The sequence below is a fragment of the Sinohyriopsis cumingii genome, unplaced genomic scaffold (genome assembly GCF_028554795.1).
Source record: "Sinohyriopsis cumingii isolate HCF-2022 unplaced genomic scaffold, ASM2855479v2 utg001460l, whole genome shotgun sequence".
NCBI lineage: Eukaryota > Metazoa > Mollusca > Bivalvia > Unionida > Unionidae > Sinohyriopsis > Sinohyriopsis cumingii.
Window position 1 is genome coordinate 1,602,224 of NW_028316002.1, and position 14,723 is coordinate 1,616,946.

General features: G+C 33.6%; 1 protein-coding gene across 9 annotated transcripts in view; it reads left to right on the forward strand.

The window, feature by feature from the left end:
* The window catches only part of LOC149772475 (cilia- and flagella-associated protein 43-like), a 123,798-nt gene that overhangs the window by 97,999 nt on the left and 11,076 nt on the right, over positions 1-14,723 (forward strand). For all 9 annotated transcript variants that reach the window (XM_089947760.1, XM_089947765.1, XM_089947766.1 and 6 more), the window contains 7 exons: positions 1,695-1,823; positions 4,703-4,822; positions 8,668-8,775; positions 9,598-9,773; positions 11,011-11,233; positions 13,378-13,490; positions 14,001-14,160. In XM_089947760.1, coding sequence (XP_089803886.1) covers positions 1,695-1,823; positions 4,703-4,822; positions 8,668-8,775; positions 9,598-9,773; positions 11,011-11,233; positions 13,378-13,490; positions 14,001-14,160 — 1,029 coding nt within the window. The remainder of the gene's footprint in view (positions 1-1,694; positions 1,824-4,702; positions 4,823-8,667; positions 8,776-9,597; positions 9,774-11,010; positions 11,234-13,377; positions 13,491-14,000; positions 14,161-14,723) is intronic.

Here is a 14,723-nt window from a genome sequence, read left to right on the forward strand (position 1 = left end):
CCAGTTGTTAGGTACTGTCCAGTATGTGAGTTAGTTTAAAAATATCCATTTTTTTGTATGATGCATAAAAAACAACACAGAATGTGTGTCCTGACATTTTTCTGTGAGGATGCCTGAAAACACAGAATGGGAGTTCAGTCATATTTTTCTGTGTGGATGCATATCAAAACAGAATGGGGTCCTAAAATATATTTCTGTGAGGATGCATAGAAACACATAATGGGTGACCTGACATATTTGTCTTTGTGGATACATAAAAACACAGAATGAATGCCCTGACATATTTGTCTTTGTGGATACATAAAAACACAAAATGGGTGCCCTGACATGCTTTTTGATGATGAATTCATAAAAACACAGAATGGGTGCTCTGACATTTTCTGTGAGGATGTATAAAAACAAAGATTATGAGTCCCAAGGATGCATTCAGTTTTAGAAAGTAAACTACTGGTATGTTGTTTGACAAGAATCGCCTATTTATGTTAGCAAAGAATAGTGACCAGTTTCCACTGTTAGCTCTTTTTGAATGTGACTCATTCCTAAAATTTAGGGTCTCATTTAATTTGACCCCTGTTGCTGCATATTAGTTTACTTATTAATTTTACTAAATAAGAATATTTTCTTTTCCACAGTACAATTTATGCTTATACCACTATACATTTCAAAGCAATATAATAATTCATGGTAATCTGAATGTTAGGATTCGTACTACAGTTTTTGTATCTTGATTGGTCTTTTTTCAGGTTGGGAGTCCAGGGCTCCAATTTTTTAATCTTAGTGAGAACTCTGGTTGGGCATTTGTTTTTACAAAGTTCAGGGAGGACACTCACTCTTTTTCTTTTGCATTATCCAGAAGGTCTCAACATTAATTACCCACTAACAGTCCTGAAATTCTATTCATTTTAAGCTGGTTTTGATACTTGCTAACACTGCTCTGGTTGTGGGTTCAATCCCCAGCCAAGTCATACCAAAGACTTACAGAAATGATACTAACAGCTGCCTCGCTTTGTGCTCAGCATTAAGAGGTTAGTGTTAGGACTGGTTGGCCTGGTGTCAGGATAATGTGACTGGGTGAGACATCATGCTACATGTCTGTGGTATGATGCCCCAATACTGGACGTCACTATAAACTGCCACATTGCAGACATCGTTGCGATAAGACTGAAAAATTGTTAAAGCTACATTAAAAATCCTAATCACGCACACAGACACACATACCTGCTAACAAGGCAGAAATGGAGAATATAAAGGAAGATATCTGAGTGGGAAATATCTAATTCACATGAGGAAAATTTTCTTATTAACTGAATTCATATTAAATGGGTTCAATTGTATTTTTTTTCTTCTCACTTTGGACTTTGCCGTAATTTTGTGTCATTGTGAGAGATTAATTTCTTTTTCAAATGTTTTGTTACAACACCATATTTCTAATGTAAAACCAATGTCCTCAGTCAATTTTCAGAGTTTTCATTAACATTTAAGTTGTTGGTAAAAATATTCAGTTTTAAGTGAATAAAACAACTCAGTATGGTATAGTGAAGTTTTGATGTAGTACCTGCTGAAAGATTTGCAGGATTACATGTGTTATCTTGTCCAAAAAATTAGCAGTTTTACAATTTATTGTCTGGTGAACATAATCATTTGTATTTTTACAATTTATTTTCTGGTGTAAATAATTTCAATTTACTTAACAGGACATCACCAAGCCATCTTTCATGCTATCCAAACCTGAGAATGAGTGGACAGAGGATGAACAGAAAACAGTTAAGGAATATGAGAAGAAGGTTAAGGAACTACAGGAAGAAAGAGACAAGTACAAAAAGGTTGGTCATGATTACCTCTCTTGTTTGTGATTATCTCCCATGTACCTCCATGCAACTTACATTTCCTATCTGCCTGTTTATAATATAATTAAGTCTTTTTAGACTTAAATGTCAGTTTTTTGGTAACATTTTTTTCTTTATATAACACAGTGATAACATACACATGAAAGAACGAGAACATTGGTTGATTTCAAATTTTGATAAGTAGCAGGATTTCATTATCCACATAAATTTTTAATGTTTTAATGCAATTGAAAACAAAACAAATGCAGTTTTTACCATAATATGTATTCTCTTTGTATTATAAAAAAACAGCAAGTTTTGAAAATGAATCAGATTATGTAGGCAATGTTACAGTAATAATTAATTAAGTTAAACGAAAAAGTAAGAATTGTATATTGCACAGTTCACTGCAGAGATTAAAAAAAAATAATCCACAAGCATTTTTAATTTCTGTCATATGTTTACCACCTGTTGTCCACTGATGATTTATTAAATTTCACAATTAATAGGGTGTCATTTACTTCCTGGTTCAGATTCCCATATGCAGCGCAGTTTGCATCCTTTTGGTGATATAATTTCTTCCCCTGTAAACAATCTTAAAATCCACTTTGTATGAAACATACCACACCAACTAAAGGTCTTTGCTGCTTGCCTGCTTTGACTTAAAACTCTCATTTCCAAATGTTGAACTTGTAATATTTGTTTGCTGACATTTTCTTTAACTTTGGGAGAAAGTGCACATTATTGCGTTTTGACATGAATTTATATAAAAAAACAAGATAAGAGCTTCCCTTAAATATTCATCTTAAAACATCTTAAAAAACACAATAATAATTAAACAAGATAAAATTCGAATGCTTATGCAAGTGTTTCTGCCAAGATTTTTGGTTTTGGTCTGTTTTTAATCAAAGACTCAGAAACTGTGATCAGCCACCTTTAATCCCTTTCTTATTTTTCATACCTTAATAAATATCTTGCCTTTGCCCTTAAATAATTCCAATTACAACAGTAAGATAATCAATTTACAGCTTGTTGTGTGCATGTCAGCCATTGTGTAAAAATTCTTTATCAGGTTAGTAATCACTAGGATGCATCTTTACACCGGTCATCTCACAGCTAGAATAGTTCCAGTCACCAGCAGACTGGGTATAACTGTCTTATATGGAAAGAATGCATAAAAATACCATTTTTTAAAACATTTTAAAAAGTGTGATTTTAACTATAAAATGGTGTGTGTACTTTAGATGGCATTCAATACAGTATTTTTGTCTTCTCACCATTATAATCTTGTGAATGATGTAATGTCTTGGCAGATCAGCATCTGTGCTGTGTGGTTACTATATTTAGCAGTGTATAGTGCAGCCAACTACACAATGTGTTGGCAGATCAGCATCTGTGCTGTTTTATTACCATATTTAGCAGTGTATACCACATCCAACTACACAATGTGTTGGCAGATCAGCATCTGTGCTGTTTTGCTACCATGTTTAGCAGTGTATAGCACATCCAACTACACAATGTGCTAGTAGATCAGCATCTGTGCTGTGTGGGTACCATATGCAAGCACTTACAACTACACAATGTGTTGACAGATCATCATCTGTGCTGTATGAGTACCATATTCAGTTGCATATAAGCACATCTAACTACATCATATAATGTTGCAGACCAGCATCTGTGTACTGTTTATATGTCATGTTTAGCTGTGTTTAATGGATGATGACAGATCTACACAAGTGCTGTTTGGGTGACATATTTAGCTCTATATATTGCAAAGTCAACCACATAATGTGCTGGAAGATCAGCATACATGTATGTACTGTGTTGGTACCATATTTAGCTGTGTGTGATGTACATCCAACTACATAATGTCTTGGTAGATCAGTGTTTTCACATCAGGGTACACAATATCCACTTGTAAATTAGTACTCCATTATTATAATGCAGTCCAAGGGAGCCATAGAATATACTGCCTTTTAGTGAGACTACCTTTTAATGAAATTCATGATACATATTCTCTACTTCCTAAGCCCCAGGTGGTTGAGTAGTCTAAAACACTTGCCTTAACTGACCACTGCCATCTCGTCTCTGTTCATGTGGGTTCCATTCTCAGGCACAGCCATTGTGGGTATGTTAGAAAGCTTGCCAATAGCTTACTGTGGGTTGGTCATTCTTATTGGGGTTTTCCCAGGTTCTTCCTCCACCAGTTTTACTGGTTGCCATGCATAGCATATCTTGTACTGAAAAATAGTGTTAAAGCCACAACAACAAAAACTGTTGCTGCCACTTAACAAAATGGAATCCATGATTATACTTGCCTTATAAGAAGAATAATATTATTTTGGAGTTTTATTGTTGTTGTTGTTGTAGGGTTTAACGACATTTTTCAGCAGATGATAGTCTATACTTGACAGAGGAAGAACCCGGGAAAACCCCAGAAATATCCACTAACCCACGAGATTCTTAGCTACTGGCAAGCTTTCTCACATATCCACATTAGCCAAATCCAAGACTTGAACCCACGCAGACAGAGGTGAGATGGCAGTGATCCGTAACAAAGAGCGCTTTAGACCACTCGGCCATTTAGGGCCCCTTGATGGAGTTTTATAATGAGGGACTGCTGCAAAGTTGATTATACAGATGCTACTTCTTCAGATTTTCTGATCATTTGACCGACCTAGTTTCCTCTGGATAGACAATTTTGTATCAGTATTTGGACAAGCAGTCATCTTAGCATAATCCCTGCTTTATGATGGGACTGGGTGACTGACTATTTTTTTTAATACAATCCAAATTGTAAACAGGAATGGGTTATGAAGTTTAGTGGGACTGGACCAGACTCAATGATTCACTTATTTATTTTGTTTTTCTTCCAGCAACTGGAGACAGAATTAAGGAAGAACCAGAGTCTTATAGTGGAGAGCATGGCAGCATTTGATGATGCTCTGAACCAAATCTTCATGAAAAAGATAAAATGCAAGATGGTAATTTACCAGGTAAGTCTAACATCCTGATATCCTGCAAAAGCTGTATTGTATTTTTTGTACACACACACACACACACACACACACATATATATATATATATATATATATATATATATATATATATATATATATATATATATATATATATATATATATATATATATATATTTATTTAGGATGAGCCTTCATTATACAGTTTACAAAAGGCAGGCCAAAACTGAAAAATAAATGGCTAATGGCTAGGTGATTCTTGCAATTTAAGAAAAATGTTCTATTATAAAAAAGACAGAGAATACACTTAAAGACTTGAAGGTTTTTCAGCCAGCAATAAACCTAAGAGAACACTGTTAGATAGGTTTGTACAAGGTGAAATTGTAATGACTGTGCTATAATGAGAGCACTGATATATATATATTTACACAAGGGAAAATTGTCCTTTCTTTGCAATAATAAAAATTCTGCAAGATATTTTTTTATACAAGGGGAAATTGTAATTACTTTGCTGTCTGGATAAGGGTTCAAAATATGTTTGTTTAGCCAGGCAGCATGATAACTTGGAATTTTTACTCATCACACAGAAAGTTTACTCATCCTACACTTCTGTATGATTTTGAAGACTGAAAATCTAAGCTTCAGCAAGAATACTTTTTTCATTGATTTGGTTGGCTTCGGTATCTTAAGGTATTTCACGTGCTTTCTGTGCTTTTCACTCTGAATTGTTTCCAAATGTTGTCTTGAAATGTCAGTGCTTTTTGTCCTCACAGGGCAATGCCAAACATCTCAGCTGATTTTGAGTCTGATATTGATGTATATTTGCAATAAATTTGGCCTAATATTACACTGGATTCCTTATCATATTCAAGCCTATCAAATTCAGCAAACCATGAATGTTTTTCATGTTTGGAAGAATTGTGGCAATGCTGCAATATCCATTTTTATTACCTTTTGTTTAAGTCCTTCTTTTTCATTTTCTTTCCTTTATCTCCCAGCCCTCCACTCAACATGCCTACTGTTCAGTTGATTATTTGTTATTCATCCAATCATATCTCTAGACAAACTTAGTACAAGCAAGATGAACTTATGCTGGTGTTTTTCTTCTTCGATTTTTATCAAAAAAGATATAAATTATATTTTAGTTTGGAAACAAATTGTACAGACTTTTAATATTAGTATTTTCCTGTATATGACCACTATGAGAGGTTTATCCATAATTAGAATAAATCTACTGTGCAGACTGATTGGGGAGCACAAAGGTTTTCTATGGATTTTGGCACAAAACTGATGTCCAGTTCAGGGAATAATTTCGAACTGCAGGGTTACCTAATAGGTGGCAAAACTAAGTACATATAATAGCACATGCTGAAAACCTGTACAACCCTTGCAGTCTAACATGGATATGATCCAGGATCATTGCTTTTCTAGCAGACTATAACAAAGATGGTGTAATCTTATCAAGACTTGCTTTTCCATGTTATTAATATGCATATAGATTGTACAGCTGTTGTTATTTAGGTATGATGTGTTTATTACTAAAAGGTATACACACAATTATCAAGAAAAAAGTGTTATTAGATTATTAACCACCAGATAATGATGAAAGCATGCAAGAGTTATATGCTTTAACCGATTATAAAACTTCACTTTTGCTAACCACTCCATATTGTGTAGTACCTTTCAAGATGAACTGTACTAAATGCAGAGTTGCTGATAACCAGTCAGTAAATTCAAAACACTTATGTTCTGTGCATAGGAAATGTTTGACTATTCCTGGTGTGTGAGATGCTTATGTAAATCTAATTCGTAATAAATGTCATGGAATAGTTAACTTAATATTAGATTATTATGTGTCTGACTGATAAAGACTCATTACAAATGGATAAGCATGTAAGCAAATGGCAACATGTTATTGCAATTGATTATGTTATGCCATCTGATACAACTGCTGCACAGTGGATGAATTGTCACTCATTTAGAAAAAATACATTTTTTTATATTGAGTTTTGATAATTTGCTCAAGATTACATTCACCCGGATGGAATAAAGTTTGAAAAGATCACTTGCACTTTCTCAAATGTGACTGTATCCACAATTTCAATTTCAAAAGTATATGTCAGAGTGGAATTTCTGTGCCCTATGGAAATATGGTTGTTTTTGGTATCTTTTACTCTGTAAAATTTACAAAAATGCAGTACAATCTAATAAATAGAAGACAGCAGAAGAGAAAAATAGAGTGACATAAATTATAAATACAGCTGTATTTTATTTGATAATTCAAAAAAGAATAAGCAGAGCTTTCAAAATCACTTTGCATCAGAGTCTGCATCCCATCCTGATTCAAATAGTTGCATATGTCTTTATCTCATTTATTTATAATTCTATGAGGGTGCTTTTTGGAAGGAATATTGCTGTTGGTATATCAATGTATCACATTTTAACTCTCTGTGGTGTTTTGGGGGTTTTTAAATGTATACACTAGGACTTAATTTCAGATTAAGTTTTAAAACACATTTATAACTTGGGTCCAACTGCAAACAACATATATCCAGATCTGCCACCACATAATGCACTGGCAGATCAGGTTTTATGTTGTTTGTTATATTTATTAGTCCTAACAAACTGCCTAGGCCCAGATCTGCTGGCACATTATGCATAAGTAGATCTAGGCCTGTGCAGTTTGCAGTTTGCAGTGGAATCTGAGTATGAGTGAGTTTATGCAGAACCTATGTAATATTTAGTCATCAGATAACCTATATAATATTTAGTCATCAGATAACCTATGTAATATTTAGTCATCAGATAACACCGATGTTGTGTCATTCAGACTTCATGTTTTTAAGACCAAGACATTGTTAGAGTTTGGGACAGGTTTCTCCATACTGTTATGTGTTCAGACTTCATTATGTTTTTAAGACTAGGACATTTTTAGAGTTTGGAACAAGTTTCTCCATAATGTTTTGTCATTCATACTTCATTATGTTTTTAAGATTAGGATATTGTTAGAGTTTGGAAAAGTTTCTCCATACTGTTATGGCTTTGAGACTTATTATGTTTTTAAGACTCGGACATTGTTAGAGTTTTGGGTACAAGTCTCTACTTAGATTTATGTCTTTGACATTAGGAAATTGATAGAGTTTTGGACACATTTCTACACAGCATTTTGTCTTTGAGACTAGGAAATTATTCAAGTTTTGGGACAAGCATTTTACATAGCACCATGTCTTAGACACTTGGAAATTGTGATAATTTTAGGACCAGTTTCTACACATCATTGTCTTTGAGACTAGGAAATTGTTCAAGTTTTGGGACATAAGCGTTTTACATAGCACTATGTCTTTGACACTTGGAAATTGTTGGAGTTTTGGGACAAGTTTCTACACTGCATTATGTCTTTGACACTAGGAAATTGTTAGAGTTTTGGGACAACTTTTTACATAGCATTATGTCTTTGAGACTTTTTGTCCCATAATTTTATTTATGGAAGTATTTAGAGAAGCATTGCACTATCATACCATAGCCTTGACTTACTTTTCATGCTTACATGGTTTTGAACAGTATTTTAGCAACTGTTGATCCTGTAGTCTTCCAGCTTACACTTTGAATGTTTATTTTTGTCAATATATTTCTTATTAATTGTAATAAAGTTTACAGAGACTCTTGATACTTTTCCATGGGTACATTTTTATGTTATAAATTTTTGCCCTTTTTCATGTCATGGCATTTCAGTAGTTAAGTGATGTTGTCCTCCTGTTACTGAATTTTGTTGCTTTTCTACCTACATATATTTTTTAATACATTGGAATGGATGCCACAAATTACCTTTATGCATACTTTGTAATTCTGTCATATCGGTACAGGAGGAGTTGAAGATTTTGCGCTTGAGGTATTCCATGCTGGTGGAAGAGGAGCTAGAGACTAGAGAGAAAGAACTGAATAGATTGCTGGAACACAAGAAACATCTCAAGGTATTCATCTCATCCTTGTCCTCGTCAACTGATTCTTCTTTTTCTTGACCTGGTTGGATACATTGATGTGCCTTTGAACAAGACAAGTTACTCCAATTGCCTCAGCATTATATAACCTTTCATGTGTTGATGTGCCATTTAAATTTAATGAATCAGTAAATCAGGCAATTTTTATATTCCATGTTCTCATCATCCTCCATATTCCTTGATTCATTCACACATTCTTTTATCTTATTTTCTCTCCTTATTTCCTCATTATTATTATTCTCTCCCATTCTCATTTTCATTTTTTCTTTTTTCTTCTCTTCCTCTCTTTCTGCTTCTTCTTCATCATTGTAACCATTGTGTCATCATCATCTTCTTCTAAAATATTCATCATAAGAGCTTAAGTTGACTTGGACTGTCAGATTCAGACTGTCATCATTGTTTAGTCAGACTATCAGATTCAGACTGCCCCTATCATTGTTTAGCTAGAGTGTGATGATCAGACTCATCATTGTTGGGTCTGTCAGATTCAGACTGTTCCCATCATTCTTTAGTCAGACTGTCAGGTTTAGACTGCCCCCTTTATTGTTTGGTCAGTTAGATTCAGACTGTTCCAATCATAGTTTATTCAGAGTGTCAGATTCAGACTTCCCCATAATTGTTTGGTCAGTCAGATTCAGACTGTTCTCATCAGACTATCAGATTCAGACTGTCCCCATCATAATATAAGTGGACTTTTAGAATCAGACTGTTCCCATCATTGTTGAGGTCCATTATGTAATGAACTTAAGAATCAAAGAATTTCTTTTGAATAGGTATTGCAATTTATAATTTCAGCAACTGGTCACACAAGCTGTAGCAGAGTCTCGTAAGAATGTGGATGCATTCAGAGAGCAGTATGACATCCTAACAGCTGAGGATAAGGTAATGGACAAGGCTTTCAAGCGAGAGTTTGCAGATGTATCAGCAGTACAGCAAGACCAGCTTTACAGACTCTTCAGGAGACGTCCACGGTAACCCTTCAGTCAATATAGCTCTCTTTTACCACAGAATTTGACACTTCACTCAACACCTTGTAAAAAAGTTACTAATTGGTCAATGTCTCAAATTGTAAAGTGACTCCTTGCAATCCTTTTCTTCAACATATTTTTTGCACCATCAATCCAGATCTTTTTTCAATAAAATATTGTACAATTTTAATATTTTGAATGGGGTATTTATTTCTTGCATATAAAATACACTGTAATATAAGATCTGTACACTAATTTTTAAAATTTTCTTACTATGACTAGTCCTTCAGTTTTTGATTGATTATTAAACATGGTTAGTGTTATAAGTATCACCTCAGGATCTATCCACATGTCGACAAGACTGTATATACTTTGATCAAAATCAAAAATTATGTAAAACTTTGCTCTCCCATGATTTTTATAAGAGTTTTTGCTCTTGTTACTTACAGCTGGATGTGATGTATGACTGAATTTTGTGAATGCAAATAGTTATGCAGTTTTTTTTATTGGATTGGTGTCAAACATTTAGTATATAGTAAACTTCCATCAAAAGATATGCATGTTGAACAATCATTCTGCTCAGAGTTCTTTACTTTTTGTTTTTACTGTACACTCATTTCAATCATGAAGTAATGATATGATTTGGATTTATAATTGCATAAACAGATTGCTCACTATTCCTGTAATCCTTTTCCCATGATTTTAGGGGGTATTTTTACTTCTTTTATCATATTAATTGTCCAGTCTTGAATAGTCCAGTGACTCTGGCAAGCTGATTGATTGATTGATTGATTAGTTTCTATTTTAACCCTTAGTTTATAAACCCAGTTATAAAGTTTACACTGGTCTGAAATGTCAGGTGATATCTGATATGATTTTTGACCAAGCATATGCATTCAAATGAAGAAAAAGCACATTTATTGTGGAATTAAAATATGATTAACTGCAAAATGGTAAATTTCTAAATATAAGTAAGCAATGATTTATGTCTATATTCAAGAAAATTATATTTGTAACATATTTTAAATTTTGCTAACACCTTATACTTCAGTTATAAAATCAATTATTATATTTTCATGAAAATTTAATGCACAACTTTGCTAAAGAGCATTAATAAAAAGCATATTTTCTGATGAATGAATATATATATATATATATATATATATATATATATATATATAGACATTGGTGTTGCTTGGAAAAAGGGCAGAGAGATTAAGAATTGTATTTTTTTCTTTAGAGCAAGGGCTGTAAAGACAGAGACAAGTGTAACTGATTCCTCAGTATTTAACCCATTTGCTGATCGTCCATCTACTGCTCGACAAAATTCCCAGGCCAAATCATACATGGAATCAGCCATGGAAGAACTTGACAAACCTTCCAACTGTCCAGAAGGGACAGAGCCACGTGTATGGGAGAGATTGTGTGCATATAGAAAAGCAAAGATAGATAATGAACAACTGGTAAGAGAGAAAAAAGTTGCACAGAATTTAACTTAGATGAGCAGTTTTATTTATCAGTTTTTGTTGATTATTTTCCATTTCAATACTCACACAAACCAATATTAACTTTGTGTGAAAATTTGTTCTATGATTTCCAGGAAAAGGCTTTTACAACTTTGCCTGTACTTATTTGCTTGCAATATTAACATTTACATTGATATTGGTAGGAAAAGTTGATTACAGCAACCTTATTGTTAAAGATCTGTGGTAAAAAACAAGGCACATTGATCAATGTATGGATGCAATTGGAAGACAATATTCATGGAATATTTGCTTCAATTCAGTGAGAGATATAGATTTTTTTCCTGGCTGATCACAGTACTCCAGATACCCCTCCCCCATAATGCCATTCTCTCTGCCATCAATGCCCTCCCTGCTTGCACCACTCTGGTCCCTTCCCCATTCCCCTTTAAGGATCATATTGGCTGCCTCTATAGGGGGTGATCTGCAGATAATATGAACTTCTTAGAAAGTGACAGGTGTAAGGTTAAGAAGTTGTTTGCATTTGCAACATGCACAATGGAGAGAATGTTGGCATATCTCTATGTCACTCTCATGTACCATGGCTGAAATTTCTTTAGGTATTGTACTTGTGGAAGTTGTACATGATCTAAGCACACAGCTAACCAAAATGGCTTCTCCCATGTTCTAGAAAAATCAGCCTGAATTAGTCTAAAGTACACTAACTTTAGCAGTTATTAAAGTAAGGAAAGGAATTTTGCCAGACTAAGCAATACCAGCTTCTGGAAGTGCAATGAATGAATTACAAAATATATAAAAGTAAAAGAAGTTATTGGCTCTCTTTTTTTAACAATTTACCTATGAATTCCAACAAGTGAAAATGACCAAGTGGAGATTGCAGTTTATGAATAGGTGCACATCTGATGCAAATGCCAAGCTGTATACTCTGTAACCTAAATTACACCCATCATGCCAAGCTGTATACTCTATAACCTAAATTACACCCATCAATCATAACCAAAATAAAGGGAATTAAAAGTTATTTTTCAAATACCTAAGATTTACAAGGTCTTTTTTAAATAGCTAGTATAACCAGTGAGAAAAACCTGGGAAATATTTTTTTTCTTTAAAATTCTATCCCTATCCAAAATATAAAATTGTTGATTGCCACCATATTACTAAAAGTACTTCATTAAAGTTGAGTTTTTTATTAGGTACATTCATCTGTTGGGATGTTCATTTAATTCTTCTCTCATATATCATTAAGCTTTTTGTTTGATTTTATTTCCCAAATAGACGACACTAAGAACAGATAATTGGCTATCTGCCCTTGTATTTTAATAAAATCTTTGTTCCAAAAATGATGGCCCTGTGCTGAAAAGAGCCCTTATCATTAAAGGTGCCCATCTTGGCCTACCCAGTGTAAGAACTTCCTTGCTGGAACAGAGTGTCATATGCCTAAATGATAATATTGTTACAAGTTGTATGTGCAGTGGTCTTGGTGAGTGAAAAACCATTGCTACTAGTGTATGGATAACTGATTTTTGCTGTAGTATTCAAACCAATAACTAATATGACAATTGGTGTATGGATGACTGACCTTTTAGTGTAGTATTCAAACCAATAACTAATATGACAATTGATGTATAGATAACTGACATATAACTGTAGTATTCAAACCATTTATAAATATGACAATTGGTGTATGTATAACTGACCATTTACTGTAATATTCAAACCAAGAACAGCTAAATAGACAAATATTTAAAATTTTTATCAATTCTAAAAACAAACTGGTTCATTGCTAAAGGAAGGATGTATAAACTTCAAATATATGAGATTTTTCAGTACTTTTTAACCTTTTGTACAGCCTATTGTTGTCATTATTGCTTATCTACTTTTAAATTTATCTGAATTGTTCTGGGAATTATGGACACTTGTAAGAAAATTAAGTAGCTGGAAGGGTGTGTGATATCCTTAATGTAAAATTTAAAGGGAGTGAACAAAATGCTTTTTGAAATTGAGAAAATAAAAAAGAATGTTATTTAATCAAAGGATTGTAATATCCCATCATATCACTTCAATGACCTCTTTGTCACATTAAACCTGTTTAAATCTTGAAAGGGAACTTCTTTTTATTACAGTTGAAAACAAAAGCCCTGGTTTTGGCTGAAATGAATGCCTTTCTACAAGCCCGTCAAGAAGAAGATGAAAAGTTGCGGACAGATATAGATGGAATTCTTGATACCCTTAATAAGTAAGATTTTTAATGTGCAGACAGATATAGATGGAATTCTTGATACCCTTAATAAGTAAGATTTTTAATGTGCTGGCTTTGAATGTTCATCTTAAATCTGTTGCACTTCTCTTTTGAAAAGTATATTAGATATAGATGTGAAGTTTTACTCTGCAAAAGTACAGAATACTTGTAACCTTGATAAGCTACTTAGCTCCTCTTTAGTCCCATTTTAAACTGAGAATAAAATAAGCTTAAAACAACCACTTAAGGTTTAGGCAAAATCTGCTTGTTTTAAAAATATGTAGCAAGAAAATCTATCACGAAAACAACTGGCTATTTGAAAACATTTGGTTCATTACTTTTTGAATGATTGAAATGATCAATGTAATGCGACCATTTTATTGTGAAGAATTCAGTGTATATTTCATGTTTTAAAAATGAAAGAAAAGTATATATGCTGATAACGTTTTTATTAGTTTATTATCAAATTAATACTGATGCAAGATCCAAACTTATTTCTAATTCTAGACTGCAGGAGGACAAGCAGAGGTTTGGCTTGAACCTAGAGGTTCAGTTGCTGCTGAAACAGGGACAAGTTGAGATGAATGCAGGTTCCCTTATCCATGATCACAGAGATAGTGTGCTAATACACAGAAGTGTGGTGGAAGATCTCAATGGTACTATTAAGGTAATAAAAAGATAATTATTTTAAATAAGCAATGACAGTGGAGATAACTATAGAATGCAGAAGTGTGGAAAGGTGGATGCATGATCAAGTATCCAATTTAGAAATAGTGTTATGAATATCCACAGAATCATGGTGTAAGACCTCAACAGTAGAGTTAAAATAACTGAGAGATAACTTTGATTACTGCATTTGTTGTTGTCGTGGGTTTAAGTTCATTTTTCAGCACATGATAGGCTATTCATTGTGGCCAGTATAACTGGTGGAGGAAGAATGTGATAAGAACTATTGACCCTTAAGATGCTACTCTCACGCTTTCTCTCATACCCACATTGGCTAAGCCCAAGACAAACCTTTGGGGAGAGATCTGAGATGGCAGTGAACAGTAAAGGTGAGTGCTTTAGACCACTTCACCACCCAGGCCCCTACTGTAATTTTAGATGCCTTCACAAATGTAGGTTATGTCAGATGTCTTACTGCACTGGTCATCTTGTGTAAAATATAGGATGACTTGACAAGTTAACTGTCATGATATCCATATCTACTCTATTTCCTACTGACCATTC